The sequence below is a fragment of the Boleophthalmus pectinirostris genome, unplaced genomic scaffold (assembly GCF_026225935.1).
Source record: "Boleophthalmus pectinirostris isolate CB_2022bp ecotype Guang Dong unplaced genomic scaffold, ASM2622593v1 HiC_scaffold_16, whole genome shotgun sequence".
In the NCBI taxonomy this organism is placed as follows: Eukaryota; Metazoa; Chordata; class Actinopteri; order Gobiiformes; family Gobiidae; genus Boleophthalmus; species Boleophthalmus pectinirostris.
The window spans coordinates 14915467-14938287 of record NW_026571095.1 but is presented as its reverse complement, the minus strand read 5'-3'; the positions used below and the strand labels follow the sequence as shown (position 1 = coordinate 14938287).

Here is a 22821-nt window from a genome sequence, read left to right as displayed (position 1 = left end):
CATTGTGCGCGGCAGCCCTCTGAGGTTGCCCACTTCAAAGATGTGCCCGGGCATCAGTTGGCGGCCGCCTCCATTGATCACTTACAGTCCTTTCTCCCTCCCATTAAAATATTGTCAGTTCAGATCACTTTTGTCTTTCTCTGCTGAACTCTACTTTTGTTACATAAAAAAATACAGTAACAGAGAACTTCATAACACTGTATGCACTAACAAAGACAAAAAAATCTGAGATTACTGAAGACTATAGTAGATAAATAAATGAAAGTGTTGTACTGTACTGTGAATACTATTTCTCCAGGCTAGTGGGAGTGTCTGAAGCAATTTCCCAGGGAAGTGTTTACAAGGCATCTATTTCATTTATGCTGCTTACAGACACAATTAAAGGCGCACTACATACCTTTTCTATTAGGGAGCCCAATTTGCTTCTTTCTTTGTTTTTTTATTTATTTATTTTTGCCTGGAATGTTCCACAGTATTGCATAAAACAAATATTATATAACTGAAAAGTTATATAGCGCACTACCTTAAATTTTTGGTATGTTTTCTGTAAAGTTTTGACACAGCATAAAAAAATTTAGTATCTGATCTTTAATGGTAGACTGTGTGTTTGGTTGGGGGTCCAACACCTGCTTGTTATTATGGATATGTTATTGCTCTGCCTGGAATGTTCACAGTATGACATTAAACAGCTATACCTTTTATTCAGTTATAGGTGGTCTGATAACTCAAAAATATCTAGAAAAATAGAGGTTGCCTCTCCACAGATCTGACCAGAAATTTGATGGGGTTTGGTCTCCATGAAGATAGAAAGGTTTAATGCCACACTGTGAAACATTCCAGACAAAGCACTAACATCTACATGAAGAAAAGCATTTGACGGACCCTCCACCAGAAAAGTTACGCAATGCACCTTTAAGTCATTAAAGATAAATCCCTGTCTTTAATGGTTCCAGTACATATATATTTCCCTTCTCACAGTGATCTGATGTTGTGTGTGTGCAGTGTGCTCTGGCCCGCTCCTGGTGGCATGAGGCTTAGTGGGCCTGAGATCTGAGGCAGGGTCAGGCGGATCGTCCTGGGACATGGCGGCACTCTTTGATTTGTGTTCTCCTCCATCTGCTGTTCTTTCATGTACTTTGATTAATTTGTTTTTTTCTAACTCCTCTTCCCTTTATCCAGTGAGCAGGAACACGCTCCACATCTTTCTTCTCCAGCCAAAGTCCATCTACACACTATGACACACTGTATGTACATGTAAATAATGTTTAGTTATGTTGCTTAACTTCTCTTGGGTGATATTCTCATATAATGTGGAGAAATTCAAGTGCCCAGTCCCAGTGTACATTATGATAGGTTTAGTCTTATTGAGTGTGGCTTGATGTTGTGCACGGTTTTCAGAATGATGCATTGGGATTGTTGCCATAGAAATTAACAATTGAAAAAAAAAAAAATGATGATGAAAGGTCCTCAAAATGTGACATATAACAGGAAGCAAGTGCTGTCTATAGCCTACAGATGACTATTTAAAAGTAATTCCTCTCTCCAACATGTTTCTTAATTATGCAAATTTGACAACAATCGTGTTGAATAGCGCCAGGTATTGTGTTCAGTTATGAAACCATCTCCTCTATTGTTTTAATAGAAAACAATTGAAATGTAGGTCAGTGGGGGAGTCTAAGCAGAGGAGCTTCCCAACATTTAGCTCAGACAGACACTTGAACCCAGGACAATGGTCACCAGACCACACGTCATCGTTAGACCTGTTACCAACTAGGCCTGAATCTAACATGACGTCCTCAGCCCCAACGTCTCTTTAATAACACATACATTAACTGTATTAACCCAACATTACAAGATGAGAAAAGTGCAGTAACAAGGTGGCCAGAAAAATAGGCTACAGTATATGATTCCTTGTATAGCCTACTGTTAAGCACTTGATCAGATTCTAAGATGTAATAGGCTACAATGTCTGTAGAAATCAAGTCACGCATATAGCAGAAGAAAGCTGTTGATTTTACTTATCATCATTGAGAGGTCTTGGCATAATTTACAGAAGAGGAGCTCAGCAGCCATTCAGATGTCCCATGGTCTACACTGTGAACGCGTGACATCTAGTGTCAAAATGATGAAACTGCAGACAACGACGCATGGCTCGTGTTTGGCAAGTTTTTTATTTTATTTGCCAATCCCATGTCAGCAGTTAGCTAAAGTTTGAGTGTGTCATTATGAGTTATAAAATTGTTTTCTGTGTTTAACTACAGTAGCTTACCTTCGAGTATTATGGTAGCTGTGGTTACCCGCATCTTTCCTGTATGATGTCCTCGGGTGAGATATTAGAAACACTAAACATCATTGTTTTGTTTATACATTATAATTTATAAATTGTAAACATACTATAAACTATCAAAGTTCAATGAAGTCTGCTCGCATGTTATTGTTATTTCATTACTTAATAAGATTGGTGCATTTTATCAAGGGTATTCTAAAACAAGTGTGTAAAATTATGGTAGGCTAATTGATAATAAGTGGCCAAATGTGTATTTGGTCCGGCGGAAATTTACTAAATACACATAATCTACATTTTGTGTAAATTAGGCTCCACGATAAATGAAGACCACTGTGCTGTTTTCATTTTTAACAAATTGTTGGAGCACCTAAACCTTGTGTCATGTGACAAAGTGGTTGACCTGTGGAGAGAGACTGCCTGGCCCCACCATTAGCAATGAATTATGGCTGCCACCATCGCAGCCAATTGTCTGGATGAGAAGCAGGCTTGCCTCACTTACCGTTGTGTTATTGGCTTGTCTCTGCAGCAGGTCCAGAATCTCAGTAAGTGATCAGTGCTGCTTTACTGTCGCTGCAGTGAGGGCTAAAGGCACAGTGGCAGGTTAAACTGGAGATTATGCCCATTTATTTCAAGTTATGTAGACTATGCTTGGTGCATTGGTCACAGATTCTTTTGTAGTTTGTTTTTGTATTTAATAGTGAAATTAGAAACGTATTTAATGTGTGGGATATTGTATTATACATCTTTACTTAAAGGGTTTTCTTTACAGGGCAACTGCAGAAGATAAAGAGAGAGAGGGGAGAGAGGCAGAAAGCGACTGAAAGAGAAAGAGAGAGAATTGTGAACTACTGTTGCTGTCTCACTAGGATCCTAGAGGTGATGCAGAGGCTGGACACTGAAGCAAGCTCCTGGACCTGGCTCTAAGCTAAAGTAAGTGCTTTTGGGACATTTCAGTTTGCCCCATAATAGCATTGCAGTGGGAAAGGATGCTAAAATGTACCCTAATATACCAGTGTTCATGTTTGTGTGTTTACTGTCATTGATGAAAAGTTGATCATGTGATCCACTTTAAATTTACACAACTTTCCATGCATTTTTGTAAATAGAGGACTTTTATTTTTAAGAGTTTATACTTGAACCATATCAAATAATCATACACATTGTACATTTTGCGAAAGATACCGTTTTGCCCTCACTGTCAGATTTGTTCATCTTGCTTTCATCAAGATTAATATTGTTTTAACAAAGCTCATATTTATCGCTCTGTTATGGCGGGACAGCACAGTAGCCAGATGGAGATGTTGATTTTGTTGAAGGTGGCTGGAAAAAGTGCTTTACATGAAGCGTGGCAAATATGTATTAACTCACAACCCATTTGCACACAGCCAATCATGCATTCACAACAAATGTTGTACGTTTTTCTATCTATAAAGTTTACAGAAACTAGCAAATTTACACTTTACACTTCAATTTAAATATAGACATTTATTGTCTAAATGGTTAACACGAAAGGGCCAGTTTGAGAGGCGTCAGACGTGTGTAACACAGTAGTTGTTGGTGCATGTGGAGAACTGATGACTATTGATGCAACACACCTGGTATAATGCATAGTAATAATGGGCCCTAAACTGCAGAGTTAATCATTGACCAGTCTCTCTTACTTAAACTAACATTAGTGGTTGCTAAGAGCCTACTGAGAGGAAATAGCTTAGTTACACGGCTGACACGCACATATAAATGCATGAGAACTAAAAACTCCTCTCAGTTAAATTTTTTTTTCTTTTTATGTAATTAATTAATTAAGTATTTTTACTTAGATGTAACTTTGTTGGTAATCCAACTTTGCATTAGTTAATTCCTTTTGAGTACTTTGTAATTTACCTATAATAATTGGAACTGCTAATGTCTTTACTATTAAAGAAAAAAAAAACTTTTACAAAATGTTACAAAAAACACTTTCCATTACACTGATCGCTCCATATGTGCTCTTTCATTTAGTTTTTAATGTAGTGTTTCAAGTACTTGCAAAATATTGATTAGTCAGATTCATTTAAATTTAAGAAAGATCTTATGTCAATACTGTATAGAATATGTACTTTTGCACTTCTGACTGTGCAGGTACAGGTCGAATGCTAAGAGGATGGTGGGTCTGAGAAACCGCTCCACATGGGAGCCATTGCTACTTAAAGCCTCTTGTATCAAGTCCTGTGCCAACGGCTGCTCCCTCGGCATCAGCGCCCATCTTACCTATGCCAATGTTGACACTGATGCTGTGGAAGGTACATTATATTGCTCAATGAATAGTTTAAAATGAAATATAATTCACATTTACTGTACATATTATTTATCACGTAGGTATCTTTGTTTACCCTCTTGGAGAGAAGGAGGTAGTGGTTGGCTTTGAGGCTGTCATTGCTGGGCGTCTGGTCGGAGTTCATATTGAGAGCCGAGGAAAGCTGAAGGATTGCTGTCTAGACTGCTGCTCAGAATTTGGTCTGGAAGGCCATTGTGGCAATAGTCGGGAATGGGGATGTTGTGGCAGGGGTAACTTCGATATGCGTGTACCAATGGTGTGCAGTTTTTTACTATATGCTTTTAAGATGAAGTATTTTCCAAAAAAATGTATACAGATATGAACTGAGAGTAAAACTAATATTAAAACTATTCTGACCTGAAGTACTAATGTAGTATTATAATAATCACAAATACAGTATGTACCGTGCTATCTCTTTCTTGTAAAGGGCAAACATGACTGCATGCCTCATGGTGAATATAGTAATTTCTGTATAGGCCTTCTACTGCATTTGTTACATCAAATTAGGGTAGATGTTTTATATAGTTAGGGGTGTAAAATTGAAATTTGTCTTCAGGACACGTTATCCTGGATGAAGATTTGGAAAGAACCACTTTCATAGTGGCCACAGGAGTCATTGGCCCCATGGACATAGTGTCTGTAACCTTAAGCACCACGCTGGAACTTCCTACACTAGAAAATGGAGCCATTCGTATTATTTACCCCACAGCGCTCACTCCAATAGTCACTGGACACAGGGCAAGCAAGAGTGACAATGGAGGAAAATCAGAGGAGATAGGGTACATTGTTTTTTATCAGGTCTACAACTGTTTGCAGTCTTTATAATTTAGTAATGTCAGTCATTTTAATCATTCCCTCAGAGCAACTAGCTGTTTCGGTGCCACCTATGGAAAACAAGACAGGGCTATGCACTCTGAACAACAGTGTGTTCATGGTATCTTCACCAGTCCAGCAGCTAACCTGGCCCCTTATGAACTCAACTTTCAACTGCTTGTCCGGGGAGCCTGCTTATTGGCAGGTACAAAATGCATGATTTGACTTATGTAAAATTGTTAATTTAATGAAATTGTTTCTTAATGGTGTGTTAGGATTGGAGAGCCCAACCCATGCTCTGCGCGCAGACGCTGACCCTAGTGCCCAAAGTGCCTCTGCTACATACATCACCTTGGCACAGGAGCATCCCTATGACCGCCACATAGAGATCATATTACACCTCAGTGGTCAGTCCATTTTCTCTTGTGTTTTTTACAGATAAACTTTTACTCTCATATTTGTTTTTACAGAGCCTCACAACCCTTTAGTAATAGTAGAGAGGGGGAGGCTTTCCTTCAACCAGTACGAACATCAGATCTCCTCTCGCCGTGACTTTATTCGCTGTATGCGGAAAGACTCAGATCCTGAAAAAGGTTTGTAGTCTTATTACTATTTTACTTGTTTTATTATTATTGTAAAGACTTATTGTCAGCACTGAAAATGTTCTTTTTACAGCTTGAGTTTATGAGAAAGCGTTATCACAAAGACATCATGAGCAATCCTGTTCTGATGCTTAATTTTTGTCCTGATCTGCTGAGTGAACCAGCTGAACTTCACAAAACCACCAGAGAAGTTGTTTTTCTTATTGATCGTAGCGGCAGCATGAGTGGCACCAACATTCAGCGGGTAAAAGTAAGTCTTTTTGGATGTAGCGTCTCATCTGAACTGTGTAGCTATATATGCCATCATTGTTCATTTTTATTCGACTTCTATACAGACTCAAAGCCACAGTACACAAAATATGCCAGCACAGTCCATACCACACAACACTTACAATTTACAGTACATTATCCTGGTACTTTTTTTTCTACAGGAAGCCATGGTGGTAGCCCTGAAGAGTCTTCCTTCTGGTACCACACTCAACATTGTGGGTTTTGGCACTACTGTCAAACCACTGTTCTCCTTGAGCAGACTTTGCACTGACGTAGGTGTTCACATGTTGAATTATAAATACAAAGTAATCATTCATGTGTGTAACATCAGTTATATTAGGTTTACAGTGTTAAATACAGAGGAGTTTGGGCCAAACTAATCATGTAAAAGGTCAGCTGTTGCGTTGCTGTAGCAGCAGAGTATTAGGTTTGGGCTGGTCCAGGGATTGTAAGGACAGAGAGTCTTTGCACTCAGGACAGACCATATGGTCACCTTTTCTGCACTCTTAGCAACAGCTGCAGAGTCCATTCTGTCACGCTCTTGTTTGGACACAGTTTTTTTAAGGTGCAGGTGCTGAAGTGTGCATGTTTGCTTTCTCTTTATTAGAGAAGAGCTAATTAAATTTATGTCCTTCCCTCACAGAGTAATTAGTTCATCTGATATTAAACATTCAATTTGCACTGGTGACACTGATGATGTTTACCCATGGGTCAGATGCCATAATGTTGGATGGATCCCATTTTCTTACATGTGTTTGTCCACTTATTCACTGCAGGTCACTTTAATGCAAGCTAATGAGTATGTACAGAGGATGAAAGCAGACATGAGAGGCACCAACCTGCTGGGGGTGCTGTCCTGGTTGTATCAGCAGCCAATGCAACGTTCCTGTCCTCGCCAGATTTTTATCATTACAGATGGGACAATCAGCAATGTGTCCAAAATACTGGAGCTGATCCGTAGAAACACATGCTCAGGCAGGTAAGGGGTGCCCAAATTATTAACAAAGAGTTTCAGTAATATTTTCGAGCATATAACATACTGTCACATTTGATTTTATATGTAAAAGGTCATACTTATATATATAATATTACACTAAATAGAATAAGACACTATGCATCTTAGCACAGTATGAGACATGAGGGACAGAAGCAAAGAGCCATAGTATTGAAGCTCCAAGGCAGAAGAAAGTGGACAATATTTTATTGCCCCGCCTTGCAATCCCACTAAGTGCTCTCCTCTGCAGTAAGAGGCATGCTCACTGGTTTGTTCCAAGCCTTCAGCAATTCTCTGTAAGTCCATTTATATCTTATTAGTATTCTCCTGTTGGATGATGTCCTCTATCACTGTATTGTATTGCACATAATTAAGTTCTATATATTTTGACATCAGTTACTTTGTTTAAAACATGGATTAGTTTACATTTTATGTAAAATCAGCTTTTTGGAAGTATAATTTATAAGATCTTAGACTTTTCCCTAATTAATTTTTTAAAATTCTCAAATGTGACACATGTCCTGATTTTATTATTATATTTTTTATGTGAAACATATTAGTCTTTTTTTGTTACTTATTAAACCAATTCTTATTCATAGTACTGTATTTTGAGTTTGATTAGTTTAAAATGAATACAATTCTGCAGATGTTTTGGATTGGGGCTTGGCCCCAGAGCCTGCAGACGGCTCTTGCAGGGTGTGTCCAAATTGACAGGAGGCCTGACCGAGTACTTGGATGATGAGGAGAGACTCCAGCCAAAGGTAGTACACTGCCATCTATTGGAGAAACAATAATCTGCTTAACAAAGGCGCAATTTGTGTTTTTTTTAGTTAATCAAATCCTTGAAAAAAGCTTTTGAACCTGTATTAACCGATGTTCGAATTGACTGGTACCTGCCTGAAAATATGGAGGCCCTTCTGTCGCCCTATGAAATTCCTCCTCTCTACCCTGGAAACTGCCTTATTGGATACTGCACTCTGTATGACACAACAAACCTCAAATCAAAGAAGACTGAGGTACTTGATGTATTTGTATTTGTATAGTACATAGTTCACTGGCTTCTTACACAGTCTTATCAGCAGGCCGCTAAAGTTGGACATGGTAGCTCTGCAGCTGTGGTAAGCGATGACCTTTCTCCGCCTCCAGCCTCAGAGTTAATGCCTGTGGTGACATGTGCAGAAGGTACTGACTTAGAGGAAGCATTGAGGGAAATCTCCAGAGAAATCTCCTCTGAGTTCTCATGCGCTAGAGACACTGATCCTGGCATGTGCTCAGGTCAGTTCAGTGTGTATATTTTTGTAGTAAAACATATTCATATTCTGATCAACTTTGACTCAAGGGATGGATGTGGAGTGGTCCAGTGATGTGCGGCGGAGGATAGAGGAGAGCTCTTACATCCAGGAGCAGTATGTTCTGACGCGCTGCTCCCTCAGCAGTGACCACACTCTACAGACACATTCTCAGTCCCACTTAAACACCTCATACAACATGGAAGCCACCAGTGATGCTTTGGAGGATTCCCACTCTGGTTCTGTACTAGACACTGGATCTTTGCCTCAAGATCTAGAAAAAATGCCTTCCCCTGAAAAGAAATCTCGCCTGTCTCGTTGGGCAGATGCTATGTGGCATCAAAACCTTTCAGCAAAAACATCTGAAGTTGGAACAAGAAAGGTAGATTTTACATTCAGTTACCAAGTAGTAATACTTAAGTTATTATCCCATTTTACATGTAACAGGGATATCTGGATGTGAACGAGGAGTCTACAAGGAGACACAAAGTCCTGGCTCGATCTACCATGGCAGCTCGTAGTTTCTCCTCTCCGCAGGGAGAGATGGAGATGCATCGCCTGAGAAGAGCATTGGAGAGGGTTTCTTTTGACCAAACTTTGGGAGGAAGACTTGATGAAAGTGATGCAGACACAAAACCTCCATCAGGACCTGACACCTTGTCTCACAGAAGTCTCAGTGATTCCAGTAAGTGTAATGCTATAATTGAGATAAAGTGTCACACCAGTTTGACCTGTTTTCTGTCGATCAGATGGACTCCTGTTCCCTGCATCTCCTCTGGACTGGGACAGCTTTGCCGATCCAGAAAATCTCTTCTGTGCTGTGCCCCTAGATGACCCCCCTCCAGGCCAGTGCCGCTCCATCATACATGGGCTATTCAGTGGGCGCCCTGTATCATGGGAGGTCTGTGTGGACCTGGGACACCTGTGGTCATTAGAAGCTCCTAGCACAGCACTGATGGACAGAGCTGAACTTGATGAAGGCCAGGGTGAAACATGGAAGGAGATTGTCCATCAGTTGACCGCACGCTCAGTCATCAGAGACTTTGAGAAAATGGCAGAGAAGGAGGTCGACACTGGACACAGTGAGACTTTCTGTCACATGTTTACATTGATATGATGAATGAATAATATGCACTCTTCATTTACTAATGTACATATGTTTCATGCTCAGATTCACTAAAACGCTACCGTACAAAGGCTATTCAGACCAGTAAACACTGCAACATAATCTGCATGTACACAACCTTTGCAATAACAGACAGCAGCCAAAGCAAAGCAGAATCTTTGGATGTTCAACACACCGGTATGTTCAGTTTCAGTTTGCATCGTTATTGTAGCTGAATTTCAAACAATTTATTGGACAATTTATTACAAAAACTCTTATGTTTTAGGAATGTATTTGGGCAACAGGCAGAACTCCCTGTCTGGCAGTCGAAAACAGAAAACTTACTCAGTGGGATTAGGCAGACGCCGAACAAGCAGGGACAGTGAGGACCTGGAAGATGCCTTTAATTGCACAGGTAGGAAAAGTTATTATTATTATTATTATTATTATTTTCTTCCAGTCAGGACAGGTCACCAACAATCTTTCTGTCTCTCAGATAAAGATGAAACTCCTGCCTCACCCTGTAGCCTTACATCCTGGGACTCTAGTAAGTTATACCCAATAAACAGACTAATAATTTATTACACAGTTTTTGGAACTTGTACTTTGGAATGTAAATCAATTTAACTGATTCTAACACATTGTTACTATGTCCATGTCCATTATAAAATTATACAGTATTTTTCTTGTCGCATTGTTAAGGCGTAAGTACCTCCTTCACTGCAGCGAACCCAACAATTCCAGGCAGCTCATTTTCACGTTCACAAAGGTCTATTGAAAGCAAGTCAATGGAGAGCTTCTTTGGCACCAAGTGAGATTTTTTTTGTGCAGCATATTGTTTCTGGGCTTTAAGATAAAATAGTAATTATCCATGATTGATTCTATTGCACCAGATTTCCACTCGGCAGACTCAGGTCATCCATTTCATCAGGGAAACAGGTTCCTCTTAAGTCTCACTGTCTCTCTGCTGAACCTGAGAAACAGCTTGACCCTGAAACTCCAGACTATCTGCCCCTGGTGAGGTCAACAACACACACAAAAACAAACAGTCAGCATTCCTATTAAAATCTGTCATGTCCGCAGGTACGTCTGCAGTTGGCATCAGGAGCCTTTCTTCTGACGGAGATCTACTCAGACTGTGTCCAGATCCCCCTGGATCGCTTGAAGAGGGCATCCCCCTACAGCCTGCACCGACGCAGCTTGAGCCCACCTTTCCGCTGCACCACTCCCAGTGCTCCGTCTTTATCTACAGCTGTTAAATCATCAGCTGTCCCCATTCAACATGTTACCTTCTCTCCATCCACATGTTCTCTCATTAAGCCTGTGGCTCCTCCTTTCCATCACACTCCTGATGACACACCACTAATGCTGGAGCCAAGGCTGCGGCGAAGACACCCATCTGACAGAGAGCCCATCAGCACTCCCCCTGACCTGCCCAGCTCTGAGGAGGGGTCTCTGGAGCTGTCGGGGCAAGGCCCTGGCCAGGCCGACAGTGGGCGTGGCTCAGAGACTGATGTATGTGAAACCCTCTCAGTGGATTCAGTCCAGGGCAACAGCCTGTTGGCTCAAGAGGATTTGGAGGGGTCCACATGGGCTACTGCGGTAGCTTTGGCCTGGCTGGAACATCGCTGTGCTGGGTACTTTATGGAGTGGGAGTTGGTGGCAGCAAAAGCTGACTTCTGGCTGCGCTGTCAGGAGCTCCCTGAGGGACTGGACTTGGTTGGGCTGAGGGGAGCAGCTAGACAGCTGTTTCTTCTACTACGCCACTGGGATGAAAATATCAAACTCAACATGTTGTGCTATAATCCCAATAATGTGTGAGAACTTCTGATGAAATAATTTCTACTGCCTACGATTAGCTTTTCAGTGCCAAATACATTTATACTTTCAAGAATATTCTTTGCCTTTTATTATCAAAGCAATGTCAATCAAACCTATTTTTGAATTGTTCTGTAATAATAAAGATGTTTGAATGAGTGTGCTGTACAGTCAATTTACGCTAATATTTTGTAACCAACACCAACCTCACACATACATAAAGCAAACTAATAGCCATTTTTTATTAAAAACTTAGCTACAATTGTGCTTTTGTCCACTGTACATTAACATTGTTGTCCAACAACCAAAGCAAGCAACTCTGTACATATTAGCTATAACTATGATTGCCTTCAGCTTTTCAGTTGTTTAGTGAAACACCAGAGAAGAATGGTGTGACTAAGAACTGCCATTTTAAACTGTAGATCAGCAGTATCATTTTGTGTACCATCACTTAAAAGAGAAGCTTTGATTGTGATAGTTTATTGTTCTCAACTAAATAATTTAAAATGAACAGAAACAATAATATACAACTCACTCTGCAAATCACCTCTGTAACTTTCTCCAAATTAATTCTACTTTGGATTTCTTCTCCAGAAAAAACATGCTTTCTGCATTTGCAATGACTGATCTAAAGTTAACGTCCTTCACATGATGACAAAAGACTACCACATAGTTCCAACACAACACTCAACAGAGTCTAATTGTACTGTCATAGAGAGAAGTAGGAAAAAAATAAAACAAAAAACAATGTCCAGTATTATCTTATATTGATCACTGATGTTTGTCCTTCTTGTGTGTATTTGTTGGGACCACAGAAATAGGGGGAGCCAGCCACAGGCAGAGGAGGATGATGACATGACAGACATGTAGAGCTGCAGAGCTGCTATTAGTGGAAGGATATGTGTTCCATGACAGCTCAATTAGACCCAAGATGAGGACCCTAAAAAATATAACACCTGTCATCATATCATATTTGTCAAAAATATTTTATGAAAAAACCTGAGATAAAATACCTGAGCAAGTGTGCTAGCTTCTTGACCCCTCCACTCCAGAGAAGATATGGTAAGGTGTGAAAATACCACACATAAAACTGATAATGTAATGACCGGCTGAAGCACATACCAATGAAGTTTGACGTAAATAAAATGAGAACAATCTGTGCATGTATATTAAGGTCAAAAACTATAAAACAAAAGACCCTCTAAAATTCATTGGAGTCATTTTAAACACCAAAGTGAAAGGATATGATCAACTGTGTTCTTCTGAGGCGGGACTTTCCTCTTGCTTGGTTCTTTAATAAGTTCGAAGAGATTTTCTCCTGGCCTAATAAAACAAAATAAAAAGTTAAATCCCAAGTAAGTCAATTTCCTACATCTAAATGTAAATGAGCATCTTTGCCATAATCAGGCGTGTTTGCACTGTAATTACAGATATTTTTTATTATTGCTCAAAAACAAGACTGTTTCTAACCTCTTCCAACGGCGCAAGGCAAAGAGCAGGAGAGTAAGCACGTGTGCGGCTAACAAAAGTAGGTGGAACTGCCGATTGAGAAAGAGCCATTCAGGCAGAAAACGCCAGTTCACTGTCCATTTGAACATAAACTGCCGTCCAAGATCAAAAGCTCGGCTGATATAGCCAACAGGATTTTCAAGGAGAAAAGGAAGACCAAGAAAAATCTGTATGAAAAAAGAGAGAGAAAAGTTAAATGTGTGCTGAAGAGCAAAATATATTGGTAGAATTTAAAAAACAGTTTTTTCATTCACATATGATCAATGTAAGATCATTGTATTATGAAATATTATAGGATGATAATTGTATTATACTACACGTATTATAATGGCATTTTAGCAACTATGTTTTGCTTCAATTCTATGCTTATCAGTAGCTCACAAACATGAAGATAGAAGATATATACCTGTATGCCAGCACAGAGCGACAACTTTGGGACTGTTTTTATCAGACCAAATTCTGACAAAAGAAGAAAAAGGAGGCCAGGTGCAAACAGGAGAATGTTCATTTTCACAGACACTGCTAAACTGTCAAAAGAGAAAACATTTTTTTTTTTTTTTTTACATCAATAAAGGAAGACAGTTTGAAGTACCTTTAAGTTAAGAAAAAGATTGAGTTGTAGAACATACTTGCCTGTAAATACCACAACCTAACCACCAGTATTCATCTATGAACAGGTTGATGGCTGCAAACAGAAGCATCATGGCTACTGGGTCATTAAAGAGCCGCAGAACAAAGATGGAGTGAATACGGTAGGAGGCACAGCAAACAAAGAAGAACACATAGGGAGGAACCTGGAAATGCACACAAATGTACAAATTGTACATAAGATAATACACATTTAGAATACTCACATATTTCATACAGACAAACATTAATCTTACCTTCTTAGTACGGAGATACAGTCTGAAGACAAGCAGTAGTGTGATGAGGTAGAAGGCTGCAAAAATGTACTGACCAAGGCGAATATTAACACCCTGACTTGTGATGTAGTACAAAGCAGAGAATACATAAACAAAGCCAGCTGGGTAGCTAGAAAAAATAACAAAAACCATGAACCAACAAAATTTTATGTTGAGAAAAAAACAAACAAAAACAAAACAAGGTTAGATTTTAAAAATGTTGATCAAAAACTCACACCAAAGGGCCAGTGTCTCCTTTGAGCTGAGTGTAATCATAGGTACCATTAATAACGCCTTCCACTTCATCCATGTAGGCTTTCCAGTCGATTTCGGTGTCTAGTGATCATAAAAATAATATTACTAACATGCATTATCAACATTAGATTTACTTTCACATTGCTTCATGTAGTTGCCGCATCACACACACATGTATGGCCTTTTTAATTATAGTATACATTGGTAAAATAACCAGCACCAACTTTGACAGGTGGTGCATTAAGCGTGGGTGCTAAAGCTAACCGTTTAGCATTAAGATGGCTTCATAACAACAGTGAAGCACGATAGCATGCTAACTAGCCGTTCACTGTTACTCACATGGCACTTTTCGTATAACCCATACGTTGATCCCGATTTCTAGAAACCATAGGATTGAAACTACAAGCAAGGTGTATTCGGTTTTAAACAAGACCAGGTGTTTATCCTGCCACAGACAATGCAGTTTGCCCAAGAAAGGGCTTGTTGCACCGGGAGACTTTTTTCGCGTGCTGCCGCCTGCCATCTTGATGACGTAACGAGAACGGAGCGTGTTCCTAAAGTAAAACGAAAAGTAAAGTAAAGTAAAATAAAGTGAAGTAAAGTAAAGTAAAGTAAAATAAAACAAAGTGAAGTAAAGTAAAGTAAAGTAAAGTAAAGTAATTTTAATAGATCCATGAGTAAAAGTAGTCACACGCGTGATTACATTACTTCAAAAATGAAAGAAATTTGCCACGAAATAACGCCGTTGTTTGTAGATTATATTATGCTGTATATATCCCACTATTTCACTGTATTATTCTTCATATTTATTTTAAGATATTTTCAAATGTATTTATTGTTGTTTTATGTATTATATTTACTGTTGTAAATTGTTACTGACACAAACACCTATTCAGACAGTTTCAATATCATATCCTATTTTTTAACGAATTATGGAGAAAAAAATGCCCACAGCCCAATCTGAGACGCAAAAACATTTGCCAACAACCACTAAACATCCTCATAGAAAACAACTGTGAAGCAGCAGGACTAAGTTGCCTACTTCCGGGAAGAAGACAACCCCATTATTAGACCTAGGCTCAGTTTCGCTGCAGGGTCTCAATGCAGCTTGTGCATCTTGCACAAACATCTCATTCAAATTGTGTCTAAACTAGGACTAGCCTAGGCCACGCTTAAACAAGGCCTTGAGCAGGACCAAATCAATTCTATACAATAGGAATAAACGGTTCAAACAGTGACCAAACCAGGACGACAACTAGTAGTAGGCAAATAGTAGTTGCCCATTCCTATTAACACATGCACTAAAATGTTAAAATGTTATTTTGTAGTTGCAAGAGTCCTCTCTTTTTTATTTTATACTTACACTATAGGCTTATAGCTTTCATCTGAAACTCATGAATACCAATAACAAGCTACTTGAAACTCATTTGTGTACACTGCAACATGGGTGATGTGATACATTTATGACTATATTTACTAACTGCAGTATCTTATAATTAATAAGGCTACCAAACAAATTATTAAAATGTGTGTGCAGCATATGCTCTTCCTAAAAATGTTTTTAAAAGATTACCGATAAGAAGGCTTTTGTTTTACTTTTCACATGGTCTTTGCACCTGGCAACTAAAAAGCAACATGAGTCATCATGCTATTTTTGTCTCGTCTTCGTGTAGCGAGCAGTGGCCTACAGAAAGACTCTACTGCTTGTTGGCTTGAATATGTTGGTTATTAGACCTGTATTGGTCTATGTGACATTGAGTTTCATAGAATGGTTGTAAAAAAGAATGTATTCAGCAGAGGAGTGGTCTTTCAAGGTTCCATTGCACTGCATATAAAGAGTTTATATGGTGTCTCAAAGAGTAGAAGAAAAGATAAAACAGGCTCCTAAATTCACCCTGAACATGGCATCCAGATGCTACTATTTATTTTGAATAAACCTACTCTTTACTGGAATTATACCTAACTGCCTATATCATTGAGGTATTAATATGACATACAGTCCAAATACCTTTTTATTATAACACCATACTGGTTATTACTGGCTATTTTTAGGCAAATAACAGGACTGACCTATTTTAGCGTCTTCAATGGAATGGAATTTATTATACCACTAGGGGGCAGCCTTGATACACAAAAACCACCCACAAGAGCTCTGTTTTCATGTCTCAAGCAATTATTAAGGTATCCTGAGAGGCTGTTTTTAATCATTAAGAGAGCTGACAAGCGGTGGTTAGACGTGATTTTACCAATTAGTTATACTTCATTTGAACAGAAACCTGATTTATGGTGATGACAAGGGTGAAAAGGTTGGTGTGTGCTCCTCCGCAAAACCATTTCATAACAATATCATTATAAAGTATAGGTTAAAGTTAGTATGTAACTTTCTGCAGGTAGCATGGTACCTGCATGATTCATTGGAAATAAAAAGTTAAAACATACTTATCCGTGAGGACAGATTTATGTCATACTATGGAATATTTTAGCCAAAGGAACAACATTTCCATCAAAACAAGAGGAGGTCCTCCTTCAAGCCAAGAAACAGTAAGGCTTGTGGAGATGCAAACTTGTTAAACAAACAAACAAACAAACAAACATGTTCTTTGGTTGTCTATTACACGGCCCTTGCTCCTCAGGGACAAGCACTTCCCTTTTGATTATATGCCTTGAAATATCCTAAAGCTAGATTCACAATTGTTGAACCTGGTATTTTCAATTACTGGCTAAAAGCAAGAACTCACTGTATTACAACATAATTTGCATTTTAACAATATTCATTTCAGCTGCCCCCCATTTTTATTAATTAATACTGTGCTATAGAAAGCTGTTTTATAGGTGTCATCTGAAACCCAGCAATAATTTATACAATTATTCTGAGACCTGAAATAACTAGGCAATATTTACATTTTTTTAATTTTTTAAATTTGGTGCATGAGGCTTAAAGAGTTTGGTGAGGAATTTACAAAGATATTGTAGCATCACCAGAGCAAGCGAGCCAGTGTGAGAGAGAGAGACAGAGACAGCCCAGCAGGCAATGGTCCCTGATGCCAATTACTGCTGTCACACATATGCTTTGGGCATGCAGTGAAATGTTGGATAAATGTCCTACTTTCTAGTCTGATTGCTCTGTCTATATTTCCCAACAAACCCAGCTCCCCTCTCTCAGGAGAGTCATAAATAATACAATACAAACCATACAAATATGTAATGTTATTCCTTTTATATATGCTGTAGACTTAATGTTGATTCTAAATAAATTCAAACTAATAAATTAAGATGATTTAAAATTCTATTATCTTTTATGGATTATGCTGCAGTGCCTCTGAGGCTCACCCTGTATTTACTATAGACTATACATTTGGATAAAGATTGCTAATCTCATCAAGAAGAAATGGAGCAGATGATCATTAAAAGTATAATGGTTCAATGGTTCACATTGGTCCATATGACTTGTATCTTAAATCATCTGGAGATTCTCTATTTGGGTTCATTGGTGGTTTGGTCACCTGGCCTCTGAGTGAACCTTATGGATACCTCTAGGCTGCAGTTGTATAAGGAGGTGCCTTGTGAATCACCCTGGGGAAAGCATGGGAATAACCCAAATGATTTGATAAACGTATTCTGTGTGGCCTGACACAGTAGCACATGCCTAAAGCTATTGAGACTGCCACAATTCCTTAGATGTTGGATCACTACAACTTTGAAGATGAAGAAGAAAAACACTTCAAATGATAAAACTGGAATATTTTCTGGAAGAAAAAATATGATAGTAACATAAGAAAATAAATAAATAAAATAGGCCTAATATAAATAAATAAAATGTTTCTTATTATCAACACTTAAAGGTGCACTTTATTTACCTCTTCAAGGCAAAGATACTAAATAGCAAGAACTGACGAATCTCTGTCCAGCTGACAGAACAAAATTTTTCTAAACTTTCTAAACTAAATTTTTCTTTTGATATGGGTCCTACCTGGACAAGTGAGGAATTACAGAGATTACACACACAAATATCCTAAATGTACATCATACAATCTTAATTATGGTCTAGCTCCAAGAAAATCTGGATATACATTTTTTGGAATGACCTCTATTAATTAAACTGACATACTAACCATAATAACAAAGCTAAACTCTGAATCATATCAAAGTATCTATCTATCTCTACTATTACTGTAGGGTAGGAATAGCATTTAAGCTTTCTGTACTTCCATACATGTTAAAGCACAGTTGGTTGGGAGGTGGTGTATATATTTTCCAGTGTAGTTATTAATAAAAATGGGGTCAAGTGGGTCATACCTTGAGGTGGCCAGAAAGCTGGAGATCTGATTGACGACCTGGGAGGCTTTCCAGCAACACCCTGTCCTCAGAACTCAGCTGACCCGGCAGTTGCTTTTCAGGATTGCACACTGACATAAGCTGCCCAGGATGTATTAATAGTTTCCACATTAGAGAAGAGAGCCTTATGGTGCCTCTATATAATAATATATATTCATAAATAAACAGTCATAGGCTAATTGAGATACCCCTGGTGGCCCCCCTGCAGTTAAAAATGCTTAGTTAGTTTATAGTCTATTTAATCCTTATTTCTGTCGTCTAGGTTAGTACTGCAAGCATGCTGAGACGTTTTAGACAGTTAAGGCTTAGAATGATTCTCTTTAAGAACTGGTTTAGAAAAGTGCTATACAGTTTTCTACAATACTGTACAGTATGTCTACCTTTCACGACCCTGAAACAATAGGCTACCTCTTCTGGCCAGTTGGAGTCACTCTTGCTCTTGCGCACTGAGAAAGAGAGAGAGACGCGCTCCAGCCCGGATGGATGACTTCACCGTTCTGCTTGGGTTTCCTTTATGATCCCGGGATCTCCCACTTCCCTCAGCAGACATCACCCAGCCACTCTCACCAACACAGCTCTCCAATCTACAGCCAATACACTGAGGAACCTCAGCTGCGCCAGGACACCGTTGCAAAGCTCTTGCGAACATCCAAACGAGGACCAGTCCTACCAGGGAAACTACTTTGTGTTTAAAAGATACACTTGGAAGACAACTCGTCTCTCTCCGCTCTTGTTTCTCTACACCGGTAGAAACTCCGATTCCCTTTCGTGCCACAATGTCCGAGGTGTTGCCATACAACGAAGGCAAAATGAGCGGCTACGGAGCAGACAGCGAGGTCAACCAGATGTCCTTTAGCTGCGGACTGCAGGACACAAGCGCGTTTTTCGCTGCGTCGCAAGGAAAGAGGCCCCCAAAGCTTGGGCAGATTGGCAGAGCGAAGAGAGGTAAATGGCCGTAAACAATTAGTTTCCAACAACATTTTCATTTGAAACATAAATAATTTTAGTGGCTTATTTAACTGCCTTGAATCATTTAACTGCTATGCTTCATATGTTTTGCGCCGCTTTGTGCGCACCCTTAACATCATCTTTAAAAGAGACTGAAACATTTGATTTATTAAGTTAAAGCTTCATGTGATTGCTGCTATTAATTTAATTGGTTGCGTTACAGCGCAAAGAACAGTTCACCTTTGCAAAGGTCTATACAAGTACATGTTTACATCTGTGAAACGGTGATCCTCGTAGGACACACCCCGTTTTGCACTGAGTTCTCCAAAGGTTTCTCTACGGACACAAGTGACGCCATCACTTTATTTGTTTTCAGCACCAAAGGCAATGCATGCTGTTTGGGGACGAGGATTTGCAGTGGCGTTTGTTTATTTGTTCAACAGCATCTGCATCCCTTTCCCCAGTGCTCTAGTTGTGTTTAAAAAAATGTAGCCTGTGGCCCTGACAAACGCACATAAAGACAAGTCGTGACTAATAAACTTAAATGCCTCTTCTTTCTCTCTACAGTGGTGATCGAGGACGACCGAATAGATGAGGTACTCAAGGGCATGACAGAAAAGTCTTCACCCGGGGTTTAAACCTGACCGATGCCTTGCAGACTTTTTTAATTTTGATCACCGATTTGAAGCACTTGTCGGCTGTGCATGTTCGAGGAGGATTTGAAGGAGGAAAACGACTGCACGAAGCGATGGATGAGGAGGAAGAGAAGACGGATAGTGTGATGAAGGGGTGACACACAGACATGTGAAGAGGAGAGGAAGAAGATATGATACAAGGAAAATGTAAAAGGTAGAGACTCAGGAGGAGACTTATCTTTGGGATTGCTGGCAATTCTCCAAAACGAATCCCGATTTGAAGATGTTGAGATGGCGGAAACGCTCTGTATCTCAATCTCTGCGGACTTTGATGACGGATGAACTTCATTATTTTCATGACCATGTCTCTTCTAATTTTCTTTCCAAAAAGCGCTGTAAACAAACAAAGGCTTGCCACTCAAGGCTGAAGTAAGATCCAAGCCCTTTTCACAATGTTGTACAGAAGCTAGGCTGTAGCCCCTTCCCCCTGCTTCGTCTAGGCTTTGCTTCATGGATTCAGTCAGCCTAGGGAGCTGTCCTTTCAGCACCGGTCCCATGCATTCCTATTGCTACTGACGCTTTGTCTAAAATACACAAACCCAACAATAGCAGAGTCTTCTTTACAAAAGAGACCTGTTGTCTTTGTAAAAACATATATTCAACTATGGTGCAATGTTAATATTTCCTGTTGTAGTTTTGCCCCTAAACACTGCATTAGGTCACAGCCAGACTGACCCTAACTTGTCTCAGAGGTGCAGGAAGGCGCCTTCATGTAGCTCATTTGCCTGCACATATCTACCTTATGGCATTGTTTCGAACATTTTACCACGTATCTACACAGGCCAGCAGAGATCTAGAGATGGAAGTCTGTGTCTATTTAAAGATGGAAAATACAGTATATAATTTGATCTTTGGTTTTGGCACTCTTGTGTTTGGCCCTCTATGAATAGTTTTTCCATCTCTGCATGAAGTGTCACTCTGGTGCCAACAAAGGTGCCACCACTCTTACCCTGGCACGTTTCTTTTTAACAAAAGTCATATTTGTATTTTTATATCTAAATATTTGTTATTTAAATGGTATGCTAGTCTATCGTCTTAAAATTCATCAACACAAATATTTCTTACTGAGAGAGGATATACAGAATGAGACTAGGCCTGATGTGGGTGAATTCAGGATTTGGTCTCATCCTATATCAGCGGTGGACTTTTTTAAAAGACTAATTGAATGTGTCTGGAGTTTTTGCACACATCAATGTTAAACTATTATTAAGAAATCGTATACTGTGACTTGAGCTCTGTTGATGAATCTGTTAGAAAATGGCAGTTTTAGAGTATATTGCACTGTTTACAGTATTCTCAAATAACATGTGGTTATTTGAACCATTTTAAACATACCGTTTTGTTTTTGTTTGTTTTTTTTTTTTCATTTATTTTGTACCATTATTTAAGAATAAACTGGATATGGTTTGTTGTGCATGAAACCTTAATATTTTCAATAATACAACATTGTTTTATGAAGCAAAAAAGCAACAAAATGTCATGACATTCTAAGAATGAGTCATTGTATATTATGATGCCATTTTCACTGTATTTGGTGAATAAATAAATGGTAAACGGGAATACAGGTGTTGCTTTTTACTGTTTGACAACTAAGAAAGACGTCATAACCTCTTCTAGAGCAGCTACACTCATGAATAAAACACACACCAAGATTCAGCAGCAGTGCTGCAGTAGACTTTTCTCTCCAGTCTAAATGAGCTCAATACTAGTAAATACTAATCCTTAATTAACGGTGCTGAAGAAACACACATCCATCTGTTAAGATGTTTAACAGCTCTTCTGGCCTACAGCACTGAATCTATTAAACCACACTACCCTGGGGAGCCATGACTAGCCACATGATTATCTATCAAAGTCTGGCTCTGTACCATAATGCTTAACTCTCAGTGTACCTTCACCACAATACAACTGAGCATTAAGTGCCAATACTGAACATAATTGGCAACAAGCACTTGATTTTACTCTTCTACAAGAAGCAACTGTTAATGTTAGCATTACTATTAGCAGTTTTCTATACTCTCCAACAGCAACAGCAGATCCATGTAGTTAAATAACAGAACTAAAGAAGTGTGGAGTAAAAACAGAACATCCACAACCACTCTGAAGAGCGTTCCCATTAGTATTGACTGTGCTGATAACATCAGCTCTAACTAAATCAACAGATAGTGCTATTGATCATGCTGTTGTCCACACCGAGGGCCATGGGGCCGTGTGGATCACACATTCACAGTAACCACTCAACCAGAAGTCCGGAGGAAAATCACCATATTTGGGCTGATGTTTCTGTGAGAAAGGTTACACTGACACACCAGATTCTTCCTGTTTGTTGGTGTATCCTAATGAACAAATCAGGATCATGAACACAACTCTATGAAGTGATCTTTCAGAATAGCATTTCCTCTTTTGAAGCTGATGCAATGTTCAGCCAAGAAATCACATTAACTGTCCATGTTTTTTTGCTATTACCTAGCTTGACCATGTGGGCACCATTATGTTGTCATTAAGTTGTTTATTTGCTAATACTTTCGTTGTTGTTATTTTAATCCAAAGGTATCAGTGCTGTGACCTGGCAGATGGGCTGAGTGCATGCTTTGTGCACGTAAAGACAAACGCAGCAGTTAATCAGCAGAAGCTCTGTTGTTTGTGAGGTGCAGCAGGCCCAGCTCTCCCTGGGTGCGTGAGAGT

At 39.2% G+C, this 22821-nt stretch overlaps 3 protein-coding genes across 4 annotated transcripts; 2 read left to right on the top strand and 1 right to left on the bottom strand.

Annotated features, from left to right (window-relative positions):
• Nucleotides 1-2355: 2355 nt before the first annotated feature.
• On the top strand, nucleotides 2356-11651 carry vwa5b2 (von Willebrand factor A domain containing 5B2). Its single transcript, XM_055152081.1, is given in 23 exon segments — nucleotides 2356-3217; nucleotides 4406-4566; nucleotides 4643-4843; nucleotides 4846-4857; nucleotides 5158-5380; nucleotides 5462-5619; nucleotides 5690-5821; nucleotides 5885-6007; nucleotides 6067-6266; nucleotides 6448-6558; nucleotides 7063-7265; nucleotides 7927-8041; nucleotides 8111-8296; nucleotides 8360-8555; nucleotides 8620-8951; nucleotides 9017-9254; nucleotides 9319-9651; nucleotides 9741-9872; nucleotides 9961-10089; nucleotides 10171-10221; nucleotides 10377-10485; nucleotides 10568-10691; nucleotides 10758-11651. Coding segments are annotated over 22 exon segments (4185 nt in total). The 5' UTR covers nucleotides 2356-3217; nucleotides 4406-4427; the 3' UTR covers nucleotides 11496-11651.
• Nucleotides 11652-11710: 59 nt separating this feature from the next.
• Nucleotides 11711-14716, bottom strand: alg3 (ALG3 alpha-1,3- mannosyltransferase). Of its 2 annotated transcripts, none has more exons than XM_055152079.1 (9): nucleotides 14498-14714; nucleotides 14140-14239; nucleotides 13886-14033; nucleotides 13635-13795; nucleotides 13408-13528; nucleotides 12963-13168; nucleotides 12740-12815; nucleotides 12506-12651; nucleotides 11711-12432 (listed from the first exon to the last, which is right to left on the bottom strand). In XM_055152079.1, the coding sequence occupies exons 1-9, from the start codon at nucleotides 14679-14681 to the stop codon at nucleotides 12264-12266; spliced, it is 1311 nt and encodes a 436-aa protein (XP_055008054.1). In that variant the 5' UTR covers nucleotides 14682-14714; the 3' UTR covers nucleotides 11711-12263. The 2 variants fall into 2 exon arrangements, with proteins under 2 accessions (XP_055008054.1, XP_055008055.1); XM_055152080.1 differs by having other exon boundaries at nucleotides 12262-12432; nucleotides 12506-12648; nucleotides 12739-12815; nucleotides 14498-14716.
• A 4344-nt stretch (nucleotides 14717-19060) lies between these two features.
• Nucleotides 19061-21493, top strand: camk2n1a (calcium/calmodulin-dependent protein kinase II inhibitor 1a). Its single transcript, XM_020924515.2, has 2 exons — nucleotides 19061-19438; nucleotides 20009-21493. Exons 1-2 carry the CDS (start codon nucleotides 19270-19272, stop codon nucleotides 20077-20079), a joined length of 240 nt encoding a protein of 79 aa, XP_020780174.1. The 5' UTR covers nucleotides 19061-19269; the 3' UTR covers nucleotides 20080-21493.
• Nucleotides 21494-22821: the final 1328 nt, after the last annotated feature.